The sequence below is a fragment of the Opisthocomus hoazin genome, chromosome 6, assembly GCF_030867145.1.
Source record: "Opisthocomus hoazin isolate bOpiHoa1 chromosome 6, bOpiHoa1.hap1, whole genome shotgun sequence".
Lineage (NCBI taxonomy): Eukaryota > Metazoa > Chordata > Aves > Opisthocomiformes > Opisthocomidae > Opisthocomus > Opisthocomus hoazin.
The window spans coordinates 63,140,856-63,159,291 of NC_134419.1; the positions used below are offsets into that span (position 1 = coordinate 63,140,856).

The window sequence follows — 18,436 nt, forward strand, 5'->3', positions numbered from 1 at the left end:
TTACGTTTCCTTAGGAAAAATTAAATGGACTAGAACAATATGGAGTGTGTGGGTTGTAAGCTATATAGTACAAAAAATAATTTAGTTGTGGCTAGACAATGGCAATGATAGATCACAAAATCCATCACCTTTTGCTACAGAAAGTAAGGGTCTTTTGCCAGTCTGGAACTGAAATAACAAAATTTGATATTTGGGGTTTTTTTTTGTCTCTTTTATTTGGGAGGGAAGGAGAAGGAGAGGAAGAGGGATAATGCAAGACAATGGAAGTGCCTTTTGCCTTTATGCCATGTTAAAGTATTGATCCGTGGGGAAATGTCCAGTTGTTGTGGCAATAAAAGACCAGTCTGCTGTCATACTGTATCTTTTTGAGTAGCTTAAATCAGAGGGTTTACAATCAATTAAAGTACATGAGCTGTACTACCTACCCACTGGTAAGAGAATGACTTTGAACATTCTAACGCTTTATAGTTATAATTAATATGCAGTTAATTATAAAAATATGAGCCCCTCCCTACCCGTGCCTCTTTCTCCTCTGATACAATAGTATCTATCACCTTGCCAACTACCAGAATACTGATAACACTGTTCAGACTTAAGGAGAAAAATATTAAAAGGTCATTATAAGATATCTAGGTGCAACAGATGTTTTCTGAATTGATACTACAATTTCAAATTAAAAAGTATTAATTATTAATTTTATCATCATAGCCAGAAAACACAATATTTGAGTCTGGGAAGGAATCTTACCATACTCTGATTCAGTCTCTGACCACATCTATTGTGGCTCCTCCTCTAGAAATCAGAGTTTCTAATGTGACAAACCCTTACCATTTGTCACAAGTCTCACAAATTTGAAGTCTGAAAGTCCAGATCCTGAATGTATGTGATGGCTCTGAAATATAATTTTACCTTAAAGACCTAGGTGAAAATTGACAGTCACAGCTTAAAGGCTCCAAAGAATTGCTGTAGGCACTCTCAGCCATCAAAGAGCCTTTCTGAGAAGTTGTAACTGATTTGAAGTGAAGCAGCATTAAATTAGTAGCGCGGAAGACTTATTTGGGTGCAAAGTAGCACCGAGCTATGAGGGAGAAGTGACGCTCTGTGTCAGGGAACATGTTCTGCTTGAATTAACCATGCTGTCCGATGCAGTGGTACGGCAGGTATTTTCCCCCTGGCTTTTCAAGTTTAGAGCACAACGACAAAATGTTTTTGTGGAAAGACCTTAAGCTTATAGATGCAGATTGTTTTTGCACAGAGAAGTTGTCATAATAACTGGCTGGAGTGGGGGCAAAAAAGAGAAGGAGTTGCTTTGTTTTCCAGTGAAGTTTAAGAGATGATGACATATGTTTGTGTATCTTTAATACTTTGACTTTGTTTGGACTACTGACATGCCTACAAATTCAGGCTGTACATCAAAGTTTGAAGGACTGGGACTGCAGAGAAGCTTTTCTAAGTTCTGTCTTTCCTAACTAAGAATTGCAAAAGACAGTCAGATAGGACCCCTTCTAAATCTCAGAAATTCTGGAGTTAAGCATAAGAAGTATTTGGTATTAGCTATCTGCTCTCAAGACTTCTCAGAGTGGTAAGTATTCTTTTACTCTATTTTAACATATTACTTCAGCAGTGGCAACGGGTCTGGTAGGGAGCAAAGGGTCTGATTTCTGCGTTTTCTGTGATAGGCAGAGAATAAACTGTCTTTTACTTACTCTGTGTTTTCAGACTGTCATCTTTGACTCTGTTTTAGCCTGAGGAGTAATGCCAAAGAGACATGAGTTTGGCACACTGGGCTATTTTCTGTGTTGTAACTCTGGTTATTAAGCGTTTTCAAACATTTCCTCAGTTGCTTTCGTTCCTGTCTCTGCAGCTGCCTGCTGGGTTGAACACGTACTAACTCGATAATGGATATGTGTTGAAGGCACTAACTGAGTTTTTATTCAAGAAGAGTATTATATAATTGTTTCTTTTGTAATGTGTTTGCCTGTTCTGTATTATGGTATTATATTTACCACCTTTGTTTTTAAGGATTTGCTTACCAGTGGAAGACAGTTTTGCCTTTGTACTGCTTTCTGTATTAAACAGTTTTGAGAATTGGTAGGCAGTTGCTTTCTGTGGTCTCTGACTTCAAGTTCTGCATGTTTATTTACTTTGAGGAAAGGTAGACTGTGAGGCTTTTTGTTGTATAATTTTGGATTCTTTTATGCTCCAAATCTCTCAGCATACCTAAACTCAGTGTGGACTGGATATGTTTCTTAGTTTTGTGAAGCCCATTAATTCAACATTCATACTTACTCAGGCCTTTTGTCTCTGATCTTTATTCTGGTCTCATCTCTTCTCAGGGCCTATGCCAGTACCCAAAATTTCAAAATTACATTTTGAGTGTGAAATCAATTGTCTAGATGACATGTTTTCACCTTCTTTAGATTCCCTCACATCTGCTGTTTTATAGTCACTCTTTAAAAAAAAAGATAAATAAATTACTCCTGAGCTGTTTTTTTATTTTTCTTTGCAGTATTTTTCACAATCCTGAGTTAACTAAAAACTATTAAAAATATCAAGTACTTGAAATAAATACGACCTTTGCTTGCATGCAGTAATGAAGTACTTCTTAAACGTTGTTCAGTCATCCTTTACAAGGCCAGGTCATTTTAAGTCTGATGGGCCTTTTAGCTGCTTTGTTTCATTGTGGGTGAATTTTCAGCTCACTCTACACGTGTGCTTTTCAGTATTTTCCTGAGCCAGGAAGTTGGCTCCTTCTCTTAGTGTCTGAATTTGACATTAGAAGGTCTCCAGTCTGATGGTTACTGGATAGCAGGACTTACTACCAAGGGAGGGATCAGTTTATTTCATGCCTTGTGTAAAGGGGATGTACAACAATTGTACAGGATCCAATACAGCAATTCTTATCAGTCTGCAATATATAACTACTTCCCAGAGACTAATGTCAGAGCTTTCGAAAAGTTCTTCAAAAAGTGATTTTAAACAGAGGATAAGATACTGAGCAGGGCTCACCAGACTTGGATAAAATGCCTGAGTGTGGGAGTGCATTCAAAGGGGGGGACAAAGGAGCCACCTTGCCCACAAGACTTCTGCTTTGTGGCTTCTCTCCCTGACCAGCTGCTCATGTGTCATTCCTGGCTGTCTTAGGTAGCTCCCCATGCAGCTGCCAGTGTCGCGTGAGCTCTGCCTGGAGTGCTCTCACCCTGCATTGGGGCAGTGCTGAAAACATAAGCTATAATATTGACAAGTTCTTCCCAGAAAAACTCTGCTGTGAGACAAAGTCTTCCCTGTTTGGAGTCCTTGAAGTTGTAATGCTTTAGAATCCCCACCAGTTCCGATTAGCAGGGGTTTATGTTTTGGGTTTTTATTTTTTAATGCCAGAAAGCTGTGCTCTTTACAAGAGACTGTAACAGGTTCTAGGGTCAACTATTTGACATGGATGTCCTGTAGGAATTTGCTGTTTTGCACAACAGAGACCTAACCTGTCCTCGTCCCTATCGAATGCTTCTGTTGCCATCTCTGACCCTCTGAGAAATCTTTCCCTTTGAAAGACAGGTCTCTCGTAAAACCTCTGCAGCAAATTCTAATTTTAATTCCTAAAAGTCAGTGAGTGTTAAGGTGTTCTTTCTGACAACAAGTGTGGGCGAATGAATAGTATTCAATTAATTATACCAGAGGTAGAGAGGTTGAAGTTTTGCCTTAGTAAGATCCACAGAAATAAACACAAAAGCTAGTTATCAGCCACGAATCGTTACTGCTTATTTGTCTGAAGACCTTGCATGGCATCTTTGTTACTTTAAATTATATTAGTCCTGATGCATAGTTAACAGTTAGAGGTTTAAGTTTAATTCAACAAAACGATAACGCAGTTCCATTTGAAATACGCAAATGTGATATGTAGAGTGATTAGGCATATGAAATTGGCCTTGTCATCTGTATTAATACGACCACTAGTTATGCTTGACATCTTAATAGGACAGAACTTTTTTTTACTTCTGTTTAGAGGTATGCTTAGAATATACCTGGCTTTATGGACTAAACATATTAAGGGCCTTTATGAAATTGTAATTCAGTAACTTTTATGTGGATGGTTTGAGCATGATATTTTTAAAAGATACCATAAAATATAAATGAGTAGGCTACAGCTATAGAAAGTTTATTTAGCTCAGAAATATTTTAGCATATTTATACTGTGTATATTACCGTATATAAGGTACTGCTATATATTTGGAGTCATATTATCATCAGGCAATTTTCTGTCTTGAGTTATCAGAAAAGAGAATTAGAAAATATAATGCTAGCCTTAGGGAAGCAATTTTTTTTCAAAACTCCTGTCTGCTAATATCACCTGCCAATGATTTAATGTGTTTATATTTTATGCTAACCTTTCTTAGCATTCCTTTTTATCTATTATAGTCCGTGTACCTTGTGGAAGGGAAGCCTGCAGCCAACTGCCATTACTTTGCAGCTCCTATCTTTACTCACCAAATAGCTATTTTATTTTTTATACCTTTTTTTATTCCTGTAAGGTAGTAACAGTTGGCTGTTATAAAACTGCAATCTCATTAGAAAAGGTTCATCCAAATAAATTCACTGCTGATATTAGGACTTTAAAATGTTATTGTCTTTGTCTTTCTTTGGGATAATGTATGTTTTTATACTGATGCTTAAAGAGACAGCTTTAGACTCTTTCATTTCCAGAAGAGTTGGTATGACAGCAAGATAGCATTTTGAGAAAGTCTGTGGGATCATGGTTTTTTAGGTAGTGCCTCATTTAAGAATTCTTAGTAGATCTCTCTATTAAAAATATGTCCGTACTTTGATTAAAATGGAAGTTAAAAAATTCTTAAGTGCATACAAGAATGTTAACATTCTTTATCAGCAATATGAACGGCTATGATGTTTGTTTGGCTCTGGGCTCTGTGGTCCTTTTTGTACTTTCTTAGTCCTCTACTCCTTGTATAACCAGAGACCAGTGGAGCTCAACTTGAAGCTCTGTTGCAAAACTCCAATGTCATGTTTTACACACACTCAGCCTGTCTTGCTTTCTGCAGTTCACATCATTTTCCACGATTACAGGTGAGGGGTATTCTTCGTGTCCAATCTGTGTGTATTCATGGAATCTGGCTAACCTCTCCTACGAGATTTTGATAAAGGCCAACAATGACATTGTGGGAATGTTATTTAGTTATTACACTTAATCTGACAACAGAGTGTAGAATAAAAGTGTAGCAGAATAGTTTTATGCCCTGTGTGAAGATAAAGGGTTATCACATGCTGGGATAACTGTCCTTTCACACATAGTCTTTAGTTTGATGGAATAATTAATTTGGGATTCTTCTGAATCAGATCTCACTGAAACTTTCAGGACACAGCTCTAAAGATATTCAGTTGTACCTATTTCTAATTGATCTCATTCTAACATAAACCTAAAGTAATTGCACTGCTCATAATGAAATTAAGGTCTGCTCACAATTGTTTCTATGTAGGAAACTTTTTCAAAATGTTAAATATTTTTCACACTCGGAAATGTGTTCTCATTGTCTCCTGAATTCAGTCTAGGCAAATCTGACCTCTGTGGATAGAAGTAGCTGAATTTTTTTTCCTCTGTTTGTATTAAAGAGGATACTTTTTTGTTCATCCACTGGACATGTACCAAGTATTTTTAAATGTCTGTTACTTCACAAACAATTCTATAAAGCAGAATTAAGGTAGTATGAAGAGGACTTTTGACGGTTGTATTTGTTCTAACACTTAATGCTTGGAATTAACAGAATTAGTCATTGCTCTATTGGATATGAATAAATTGATATTGGATTGTATTAAGCAGTGTGTCCCATAAGCACTGGATTATTCATCTGCCTGTTTTTTGAAAATGTATAAGCCATACTGAGAGCAGGCTGCTGTATTTTTTTTATATTGTCAGCATTAGAGATGTTCATAATTCTAGAGATGTAATTGAGCCATTGCAAATTTTTGTGCCAGGAAGCCTTAAAATGTTTGAATTGTACTCTTCTCAGTGGCTGACCTCTGTGTTGGGATGAGTTGATATCTAATAGGAAAAAACAGGAAAATGAGTACACTTTTTAAATCCAAATACAGTTTCAAAAATCAAGGCAAAAATTGGTGCTTTGTTATACTGGTTTGGACCACGTCCCCTTGTTGTAGTTTTTAGTAGTGAACAGGGGTATTTCTGCATAAATACTTTGAAACCACAAAATTCTGAGTTTGTATTTTGTTTCAGTTTTGCAGGGGGAGCAAATGGGAAGAAACTGCCATATTCCATAAAGTGCTCGAATCTTATGTGGAAGCATTGGGGAATCTCTTTGCTTTTCAGTACAGCATGCAGCCCAAATATAAGTTACCATAAGATATGCGAGTGGCTGCCATGAAATGGCACAAAGTTGCAACTGGAAGGGGAATTGGAAGCCCTGGGGTTTTTATTCTTGGTTGGACTATAAACCTGTTTACATGACCTTGAGCAGATCACATTAACCCTGACTTTGCAAAACATTTGAACTCCTGAACTGGATCTACAGGTTGGTCAGGTGCAATTTCCTGTAAGGTGAGAGCAGTGCCTTAAGAGAGTTCAGCCAGTTCATTAACACAAAGTGCTGTGAAATTGTCCAATGAAAAGCTTTACAGGCAGTGGAGAGTGTGATTAGAAATTAATAACATTATAAATTAGTAATACTAATACGGTTAGGTTTACTCTATGATGTTGCACTTTACCCTGAAGCAAGATAAATCTTAAGCTGCTTAGAAGTCTTTTTTACAATAAAGTGCAGCAGTGAAGGGTCTTTGTTACATTACTGCAATATTAAAATTATTTTTGAGCCAACATACGAGCTTCTTCAGTCTAGTCTAAGGTTCTAAAAAAGTAAAACAAACAAAAGCACAAGATATTATTTACTTAATTAGTCCTCTCTGCACCACAAATTTCTGCTTAATAAGTGTCATATCTGTTGATGTACCTTATGTTTCTAAGCAACACTAACACTGCCAAATAATAGGAAACTCCCGTTATTAAGGCACTATAATTCTGATCATGTATCATGGGATTAATTTCTTAGGAATACTCTGAGATTCAGAGTGTGCAGTGCAGCAAGGTAAAATATATTGTTTTCATTATAAAAAGCATTTCATATTTTCTAAAAATGTGCATTTAATTGCATAAAGGCAGAAAAGTGACACAAGAATGATTTGAATAACATTCCAATCATATTTGATAAATGATCTTTAGAAGCTTTACATTTATGTAGCAATTATAACCTAACCACAGGATCTAACATCTTAGAGCTTCATCAAAATCAATCAAATGTCTTAGGCTGAAGCTGGAATGTTGTTCTGATGGAACTGCTCCCAAAGGCAGTTTTGATCTATTTAGGCACCAGTTTCACAGCACATTCTGAATTTGGTTACTTCTGGTAGTGTTTCCTGGGTAAGGTTTTGTTCCAGAAATGACTCTAAGAAATTTCCACTATATAAAACAACTAATTAATTGCAAACTGGTTAAACTAACATAATTGTTTTCAAAAATGCTGCTATCTGTAGAAAATGCAGAATCTCTTCTGTCACTTGCTTTCTAAGTGTGTTTTATAGAGAACTGCTGATTTTGGATGGTAAGTTGAACAGGCTCTCGCCCACATAGCATGTGAGCCCGAGAATATTTTGGAAGTCCAATCTTTCCTTAGTTCTAAGTATTAATTTCTCATTCAGCTTCCAGGCATCTTTGAACTACAGCATTTGCACCTGATTTTTAGGTGCATGAAACCAGATAATTAGCAGTTAATTAGGGATAAAACAATATTAGTGTGTTGGGTTTTTTAAAGTAAAATGAAAAAGTGAATTTGAGCCCTTTCTCATCTATCGCCAGATCTAGGAAGAACACACCTCTGTCTATACTACTGCAGAGTCCCCAGTCTCAAATACTTTTGTATCTTTTTTTACACTGGCTTTAGTGTATTTGAGATAAATTCCTTCTTTCTTCTCTTCCCTTCTGTTTTTTGTTGAAGCTATTAACCTAGTTAGTCTCAAGAATAATTCTTCTCAAAAACTCTAAAAGTAATTTTCTTTCTGGTTAAATAAAGTTGCCTGAAATATCTGTCACGTATCAGTTCATAAAACTGTTTCAAGATGGGACAGTTCTGGAATTTAAATTAGATAATGAACTATATGTCTCCACTTTGGTATTTGCAAGGCATTTCTTGCTTGGCAGGCATTCAGGCTAGTCTTGCCTTATTTTCAAAGTGCTTGTAATGTATACAAGTGTATACACATTATAATGTATAATGTGCTGTGTGTATCAACACGAAAAATGTAAATTGAAAAAAATTGTAAAGGGTTTACAAAAACAATTCCTTAATATTCCTGAAAGAATTTTAATTTAAAAATGAAGATTAATAGAATGTAAATTAACACTGCGGTTTCAGAACATGTCAAAACAAAGATTAACTGCTCCCTGATCCCTTGTCCCTCTTCCCAAATTTCAGCCTACCAGCATCACCAGTCTGGAAAGCAGCCATAGGGCCATGTATTCCTACTTCAGAGAAGAGATTGTTTTCAAAACCATCTTAGGCGTAGCTCTATCCTTACTCAGAATGGACCGTTCACGAACCTTGTGAATCACTGAAACTTTGGCTTGAAATTATTAAAGCAGAGTCACTGCCTACAAACATGCTTAACATTTGAAGGCCAGTATTTCAGGAGTCATCTGGGGTGTGATGCCTCAGATAGCGTGGTCAGCGTTATATGAGAGCTTTTCGAAACCAACATTAGCTGCCGTTACAGCAGAATGCATTTTGATTCCTCAGCAGCACTAAATACCATGCTTATCATTTCCCAAGCTTGCCATCCAAAAGAGGAGTCATTCTGAAAAAAGTAACTACAAATGGGTTTGGTATAAACATTTCTGTTCTTCCTTCCTGTAATTGCCATAGAAATGCTTGCATTCCCTGCTCTTGAGAACTTTGACTAGAACTTTCATGTGAAGTTCTTAGTGAAAAAACTTGTGACCTTTAAAATAAAACCTCCTTTGAGGTTTGTAAAGGAGAACAATATTTTCTCCAGTCTCTGATTACAAAGCCAATTTGTACTTGGACTTTTCCAATATTAAATAAGTGTATGCTCACACACTTTACATGGGTGAAGCTGTGCTCTTTTTGAAGAAGCAGTTGCCCTTTAGGTGTTGCTTGGACTTAATAGGGAATGCTCTCCACAGATTTACTCACTAAAGGTCATAGTTTAAAATGGCAATTTTAGGGTTAATATTTGCTATCTATCTGTGTGTTTCAAGCTCATTCAGCTAATGGGAGTCATTCCATAGATGTTCAAGAAACTGGAGTAGGTTTTACTAAGATTTAGAAAATAGATTTAATGACTCTGCTACACTGCCTAGACTGTCATTATCAAAAAAGGTTGTATGTTATATGTTTAAGTCTGTAAAGTAAGCCTCAAAGTAAACAATTTTCACAGAGAAATACTGAGTGCTTCTCCGAGCCATGACAAATGGGAATTGGCTGTGTTTTCTAAGGTTGTTTCTAAGAGGTGAACTACTGTGACCAATATATTCAGAAAAAGAAAGAAACTGACAGTGGAATGGAAGAAGGAGCTAAAGTTGTAATATTTCTGAGACTACTTTAAAATATGAGCTATAATTGAAATAGATTCCAAAAACAGTTATTGTTTTTAAAATGACTGCTGTTTCACTGTATGAAATAGCTTTTTTCCACACTCTACACTTAAAACAAAGTAAGTTAAGGATATAGATCTATCTTACAAATCTTAAAATATTACAGCTGCTCAGAAATGGGATGAAGTCCAAGAATCTTCTCAGTGAGGATTTGTCCTGTAAGATTTTCAGATGTAGAAACAGGCAGTCCAAGCATAGTGGTTCCACTGCAGGTGTTGCATTGATCTGAATTTTTTATCACTGCTATTGTGATGGCACATCTGTTAGCTATCTGTTTCAAGTAATATATGCAAGTTACGTAAGAGGTTTCAAATGTTAGCAATGCAGTTACAATGACATTTGCTTTCAGTTACATGTGCACATGCACATACCTGCAAGTCTAAAGCTTTTCCCAAATTTTTAAGAGATTCAACATTCACCACTTCCTTAAAATGATCGTATGCTATGTGGATTAAGAAAAATAAGATATCCAGCTCCAACCAGACTCGCTTCGCTGCAGAAGTTTTTAGGTGCCCAGAAAGCATCCAGGTATTTCTTACACGGAGCTTTGGAGGAACTGCAGAATATTATCTGAAGATTGATTTTGCCAATATTTTCCCAACACTTAAGTGACTATACTTCACAACACCTGGGTAGTTACAAAGAATCCACCCTGTCTCATTTATTTTTTCCAACTCAGACACTTCACTCTTGCTTTGCCGCACTATTAGTTTTTTGCTCTAAAGGGCTCAGATTCCAAAATTTTGCCTATATCTCTGCCTTGTTTTCTGTGTCTAAGTAAAAAGAACTTTTTTTGTATGATCCATAGCTCAAATGGATGTACCACCATTCAGTGCTATTATTTAGATTAGGATACACTATTCTAGCAGGGAATTTGGGGAAAGCCATTGACATTCAAAAATGCTTTGGAGTTATTATTAATATCCCATAGCAGGCATGGTATGTATGGCAAGAGAAGTATATGGTATATATGGAGGAGAACCAGGGAAATCAATGCAAGCAAATAATGGTCAAGAATTTAAAATCAGGTAAAAATTTCTAATGTTCTGCTTAGAGGAAATAAAAGCTGTTGAAGGGTCAGTATCCATCATTGGTCACCTATGTTTAAGGAATAAAAACACATGGGGTTTTTTTGTTGTTCTGAAATAAAATCACGGAAAACAAATAACTTTGTTATAAATTTTCTATTTTGATCACAGATTAGATTTGTGAATTGAATTGTGAGTTGAATTTCCAACTAGTAATGGGTTTAGAAATATTGATTTGTCTTATTTTATTTTGTAGATGCTTCAGAAACGTGCTGTGTGTTTACCACGGGTTCTGCCAACCAACTCAAGAGGGGACTTACCTGTTCTTCCATTAGTGGAGCATAGGAGCATAACATTATCTTGAAATAGTTATTCCTCTCCACATGGCCTTCTTACTAGTGTCAGCTTATTTTCTGCTGACTCATGCTCAGGGTGCTCCTATTGAGAATGGGGCACTGTTGGAAACACTGAAGTCACAAGTAGGATTATTCAGCAATAAAAGTGAACACTATTCAGCACAGGTGAGACCTCCTGGCACAAGCCGACAAATACCTCAGACAATCATCATAGGAGTTCGTAAAGGAGGGACAAGGGCTTTGCTGGAAATGTTGGATATTCATCCTAATATCGTGGTAGCAGCTACAGAAGTCCACTTCTTTGACTGGGATGAAAATTATGTGAAAGGAATAGACTGGTATAGAAGTCTGATGCCATTTTCTTATGGAAATCAAATTACAATTGAGAAAACACCAGGCTATTTTACATCACCACAGGCTCCAGAAAGAATTCATGACATGAATAGCTCCATTAAACTGCTGCTTATTCTGAGAGATCCCACTGAAAGAGTTATATCTGACTATACCCAAGTATATTACAACAGAGTAGAAAGCCACAAGCCTGTTCAGCTTTTTGAAGATATTGTTATTAAGAATGGAGCACTTAATATGAAATACAAAGCTATTCAGAGAAGTTTATATGATGTTCATATGGAAAAGTGGCTTAAGCATTTCAGTTTGGATCAGATTCACATAGTGGATGGCAATACTTTAATCAAGGACCCTCTTCCTGAATTACAAAAAGTTGAAAGATTTCTAAATCTTCCTTCCCGAATTATGTCTTCGAATTTTTATTTTAACCAAACCAAGGGATTCTACTGCATTAGAAGTGATGGAAGGGAGAGATGTTTACATGAATCCAAAGGGCGCCCTCATCCTCTTGTTAACACCACTGTTCTACAGCAGCTCTATTCTTACTTCAGAGAGCACAATGCAAAATTTTACAGAATGGTTAATCATTCCTTTGACTGGCATTAATGCATTTGGAATCAATGTTTCTCAAAAAGGGCCTGAAAAAAACTCTTTCAAACATCTCTTTCTAAACTGTAGAGATTCATATTATGAGAACTTGACGTACTGGTTATGTGCTTCATTGGAATAATACATCTGTTAACTCAGTGAACTGGTGCACTTTCTGTTGGGAAAAATAAGTTTCACATATTTGTATGATTACTGTGAGTCATATTCTGATCTCCGTTCTCTCATCATGCAAATACATTAACTTTGGCAGACTTATTTGAGATATGTATCTGTTACAAGATTTGTGCTGTTTTGGAAAAATGACTGCTTCTAACAGTGTAAAAATGTAAATATTTAAAATGGTATTATTCTAATTCTTCTGTATTTTTCGTTGTTAGTATTTTTTATATCACGCACAATGATAGTGGTGTTGATATCTACAATTTTTCATACAATAAGTTAAACTGTATTTTAAAACAGAGGCGTACGTAGTGGCTCCGATAAATAATTCATCCTCTGTTAATATGCTGAAGTTCTTAATCAATTAATAATAAAAGGAATCTATTTCACCTATGATTTTGAATAGGTGAACTAGAAGCTTCCTGTCTGTGTATCACTAGTATTAAACCACAAGCTTACTATCTTGGATTTGCAAAAAAAATTCTCCAAACAAAGTAAGAATATGAACTGTTTAAAGAAACTTTAAGTGAGAGTTCTGAATGTAAAGAAATTAAAATATCCCAGGCAACCTCAATTTACACTGTTATTCTATACACTTTAAAAAAATTGGTGCAAAAAAATTATTATCAGCAACTGTACATATATTTGATTATACAAATTATGTCACTTTGGTCTTGAATGGGAAAGCTTTTCATTAGCACTACCATATTAATCATATTTTGTATTCTGTGACTAGTTATTCTAGTGCTGTCCTGGCTTTACTTTACATATCTCCATCAGCGTACTGATTCTTGGTAAAAATAACAAAAGTTGTTTGCTTGTCCTCCAAAGCACAGAATATTTTTATTTTGTCATTTCTAATGCAGACCATGAGATGTTCTCAAAGTTAAAATAACATCTTGTTATACTGTATAACTCAGACACAGTGTTCAATGTATGACATACTCAGATTATATATAAAAACCACACCCATCGATACCCCTGCATTAAGAATTGTTTTGGTTTTAATATTTTTTTTGTTTGACAGTGTTGTACTGATCTGTTCTTCTTTTTCATGTAACATTTTATTATATATCAATACCAAAGAAGAAAATCAACTTGAAATGTTAAATATGGTGCCAGATAGAACTAGAGATGCAGATATGCTTGTTTGACATTGTACCTTACAATCCAGAAACTCTGGTGCGCCCCGTGGTAGAAGCATTCATTAGGTGCATTCCTCTTCAAGCTTCTCAGGGCACTGGTGAGCTGTAGTCGCATGGGCCCACTCTGAGCATCACAGCATCAAACTCCACCTAACCCTGGGGAGGTTCCTAGATCTCTGTCTTTCTGTCCAAGCCAACTGTTCAGCCTACTGGAGTATATGTTCCTAACATGGGATTCAGTCTTCCGCTTCACAGGCTAAAAGGTATGTGTTGCAGCGTGAATTTTTAGGCTTCTAATACTTTATGAGGGAGCTACTTAGATGTTAGGCAGGTAGCCGTATTTCAGTGAAGCTGGACAGAATCAGACTCAGCCAGATTATGTGGAAATAGCCTTCATCAAATATTCCCTCAATAAATGTAAAATGTTAAAAATAATATAATAAATCTTATTTTTTATCTCTTCCACTACTTGTATGTGTATGACATACAATATGCGAGAAATATATGCAAGAAAATTGTATTTATTTGTCATTAGCATATAATTAACCTCTGAAATTGTCTTTCTGAAGTATGATTATCCTAATTCTCTGATTTCTACAGATGGCTAAAATAGTTATTTACTTCTACCGCCTTTTCTGAGATTGTGGTTTCTTAGTCAGTAATATTGATCAGATCTGGGCACTATTGAGAAGCACAACGTTGATCTGAATCAGGTGTGGAAATACAAATGTATTTCTTTCAAATTAGCCAAAGAACAGGATGTTTATGCTGGTCTTTTACCACCTCTACAAGGACATTGGACAGGCAAACTGTAATAATTACAGCTGTGTAGTCTAACAATACCTTCTTTGTCATTTACCAAGTAAAAAATTAACCCAGAAAAATTCTGAACTCTGAATCAGCAGGCTGATTTTATGCTGGACCAAGACTTTGTATGTTGTGAGCACAACAGTTTTATCTGATAAGAGAAGCCCCAAATCTAGATTCCCTGTGTTTTTTAACATAGCCTGTTCTTTCTGACCAATGCAATCTCAGTGATGAAAGAAACCTCATTCCAGCCCACTAATTTCAGAAATACAGTATTGAAGGTAGCAGCATACCAGCAGTTTATATCATAGATTGTAGTTTTTCTTTCAGCATTACTTTCTGTTTCTTATACATTCCAAAACTTTCCATATTCTTCTTGTTTTGCTTCTTTCCAGTGATGATTCCATTTAATAGTATTGAACGAGGTCGTGTTGGTTTGGGTTTGGGTTTTTTTTTAGCAAGAAGCTAATTTGAAAACTATGTATACTTTAACAAAGGTTTCAGGTAGTTGCCAGTAACTGAAGAGTTCACATGTCTGTATGTCACATTCAATTTCATAGTCTTCCAAGAAAAAAAAAGTCTCATGTCTTTCTATATTTATGCATGCAGGCATCAAGTCTTTCTCTTTCTTCTCTGAAGTTTACAGCTAATCTTTAAATGAGTTGAATGCAGGAACACCAGTTGGCAAAAGCTTTATTATGCATCTTTGAAAATGCAGATCCCCTTCTGGAATTTACATTTCAAGGAGAGCTGATCTGTATGGATCAGTGACGCATATATCTACCTGATTTGTTAGCATTCTTCATTCCTGCTCAGCGCTTTTAGAGATGGCAGAGTTGATGGAATGAATTCAATGATCATTTTAGAGTTTACCAATATCAGAAGAAATATATTATGCACAGTATAATTGGAGTGAGGGGTTGGGTGTTTTGGTTTGGTTTTACATAATCAAGATTCTCATCTGAACTTTTGTTTTGGTAAATGGTCTACAAAGATGCAAATTCTGCATAACAGAATTCAATAAATATAGTAGACTATAATTTAGCATTACAAACTCTTTCAATCAGTTTCTTGTTTTGTGGCCTGAAAAATTTTATCTTTTGCAGTCCTGACCTTCTTTATTCTTACTGTCTTCAAAAGACAACCCTTCTTCCCTCAACCTCAGGAGGGGGATCAGATCAACTTAATAGAAGATCCACTGACCCATACTTTAGTAATACTGAAATAAAAAGTACTCAATTTTTAGCACTTGGAAGTCAAAGCTAGTAAAATTTTGGAAAGAACTGGAGGCTTACAATTGGTTTAAAGTAGTTATTAATAAGACAATTCTCAAGAAATTACAAATCTTTCTTACGAATTTCCACAATTAACAGCAAACCATAAATGGTTCCTCTCCACCTTGGTCATCAAAGGACTTTCATCTCATTATCTGATACTCAAGAGGTTTGCAGAAATAAATTTAATGTGGGAAGGTTGCTTAAAGAGATCATGCAATTGTTTCAAAAGTTGTTGGGAGCATCTGAAACAGATGATACAGTCATGTGTAAGACTACTGCAGAGTTTATCATGATTTGAGCAGCAATTTGATGTTGTTTTGCATTCCACAAATATTGATCTTTCATTTTAAATAGTGTTCCTTTGCTTTTTTAGTTAAAAAGCTATAGTTATAGTTTCTTTTATCTAATATCACTGAGAATTAGCAATATCAAGCTACTGTAACTGGATCGGTTTAGCCTTTGCCACAATAAGCAGCACACTCGCACTTAATACCTAGATGAGTCTAGTCTTAGTATTTTTTTTTATATGTGGGCTATATAGATTACCTATAGTACATAAAGAAAAAGCTTCGGAAAACTAAGAGCTAGGTTTTTGTCCCAGAAGGGTCCTAGTGCTTAACTAATGGGAAGAAAACAAAGAGGTTCCTCTATTGCACTCACCCCTGTTATTTTACCAGGAAGGCAGTTGGATTTTTTCATTGTATCCTCTGTATCTAGCTGCACAAAGGCCTTGGGCTGACGTCTGGTCTTTTCTTTCATAGCTTAGCCTTGATAAAGCATTTACAGCTCCTCTTAAAGAACACCTGTTAAAGCAGAGATGTTTTTGGAATATCCATAGGCAAGATTGTGGAGAACTTTACAGAGGGCATACACTTAGTGCACATCATTGTATGCTGCTATGCAAGGCCAACTCCTTCAGTATCCTCTTGATACAAAACAAATAGATAATCCTATAAAATGCATCAAAGAAAGATTAGATTGACTACTGTAGGGAAGCACATCCGCCTACGGTTTCCAGTCTTAATGTACGTTTCAAGAGTGCATCAAAAAGAAATTTAAACTGGGTTGCTTCCAGCAAGTTTGGCTGCTTATTACCTTTGTCAATTCAGACACTTTCATGAGTTGGACAAAAATTTTAGTAAGTCATAATCCCTATAATTTCTTGTTTAATCTATGTGGTCAAAAACAAAAACACGGGTTATTACTTTGCTTTACAGGAGCACAGTGGAAAAAAAAAAGAGAGACACACACCCCCACCTCCCAAATACCTTGGTTCATAGTACGAGTTGCACAATAACAATACTGACAATAACAATTCTCTACACTAAGTGTTGGGCATTGTTAAATTCCTTATGGAAAATTAGCAGCACTAGATGCAGCAGGTTTGTTTTTTATTTGACAAGGACTGTCAGCCTAGAAAAATGCTGCGAAACTGTCATGAGAAGATTGAAGATACCTTTTCTATACTCTGCCAAGATACAAATCTCCAACTCAAGACAAGTGACACAGATGGAACACTGTAAACTGCACGGGGTGCATTGCTGCCTTGAGTGAAGGAAAATTAAAGGCTCATAAACAACATATGCTGTAGTTACACACGCACACAAGCATCGTACACAGCTTGTAAAATACACTGAAGTGTAAAACAAAAACAAGCAGAATCTACAGCTGTGCATTAAAATGATCCTGTCGAAGGCACACCGAACCAGGGGCAACAGTTCTAGTATGAGCTATCTGTAACTTACTGTTTGTTGTATTAATAAACTGAGGGCTGTTTAGGATGTGCTCTAGGCATCTTCTGTGAGCTAGCACCTTATACTGCTCTAAATAGTTTCACCTTGCAGACAATGAGCATTGTATCCTTAGATTCAAAGTAAGCTTCATTAGTTATGTGTCTGCCAGACAACCCATGTTTATGTGATTGAAGCTCTTTGTCAAGTGTACATACGACAAAATGAATGAAATATGAACAGATTCTCTGGGAAAAAAATGGCTAATGGGTTGTCTACTTAGGGCATAGCAGAGCAGAGTTCAAGTAAACTGCCTTTCTACTTTTAAAAAATAAACTGACTGTGTGTTTTCATTTCCTTTAATTTAGGGGGGGCAAAGTCTCCTCTACATTGTTTAATAATAAACTTGGAACTTTAAAATTGAAGTTAATCTGAAAAGAGAACAATATTTTGGTTTCAGTGTCTTAAAGAAGAAATTACCATTCAAAAGTTAATACGCTTTTAGTAGCATTAGAAAACCTTTCACTTCCTTTTCAGTTCTTTTATGCCTTGTGTTGCACTCTCCTGCCTCTCCCTTGAAAAAATATTTTCATAGCAAATACCCTTTTTGCCATCTGATTTCAATGTTATATGGCCACAATACTAATCACTTGCATTAAGCATACAGAGATTAGGTAGGGTGATAGCTAAGTCTTACATTTATATTTCCTTGAGTGGAAAAAATCTCATATGAAATAAAACTATGGTCACTTAAAATGGGTACGTGCTTAAACATACTGACTGTTGTCTGCTCCAGACAGATCCAGAGAGAGATCAGGGCTGTTTCAGCCGTCCAAATGACTGCTTGCAACATCTTTTGTGAGTTTGGCAAGAGTGGGTTCTCCCTTCCATCACACAGACATTGAGACTTCAGTCTGAGAGAAATCTTTTTTCCAGTTCTTCGGGTGCATTTGTGGAAACGAGCGGTTAGGTGCCATTTTTCCCCTGAAGTTACTCGCAGGACAGATTTTTGCTAAATTGCAGTATGTATTCCATAGGTAACAGCAAACTAACTGTGGAAGCCTCGTTTAACTTCTTTTACTAGGTGCTGGGTCCTCCATTATTTTTGTCCAAAATCCCAGTTGTCATGGATGGTAATTATCCTAGACAAATCAGCCGCCCAGAAACGTATGAATCAAATATACTAATCCAGCTTTCTGTAGCTACTAGATACAGTAAGCCAGAAAATACAGAAGCTTGTTATCTTGGCAGGGTCCTTTGTCCATGACTCCTTTTTATCAGTTGGG

General features: G+C 36.1%; 1 protein-coding gene across 2 annotated transcripts in view; it reads left to right on the top strand.

Moving 5' to 3' along the window:
- LOC104338191 (heparan sulfate glucosamine 3-O-sulfotransferase 1) overlaps positions 1–13,990 on the top strand; it is a 57,521-nt gene extending 43,531 nt beyond the window's left edge. For both annotated transcript variants that reach the window (XM_075423512.1, XM_009944212.2), the window contains exon 2: positions 10,973–13,990. In XM_075423512.1, coding sequence (XP_075279627.1) covers positions 11,100–12,029 — 930 coding nt within the window. In that variant the 5' untranslated portion in view covers positions 10,973–11,099 and the 3' untranslated portion in view covers positions 12,030–13,990. The remainder of the gene's footprint in view (positions 1–10,972) is intronic.
- Positions 13,991–18,436: the final 4,446 nt, after the last annotated feature.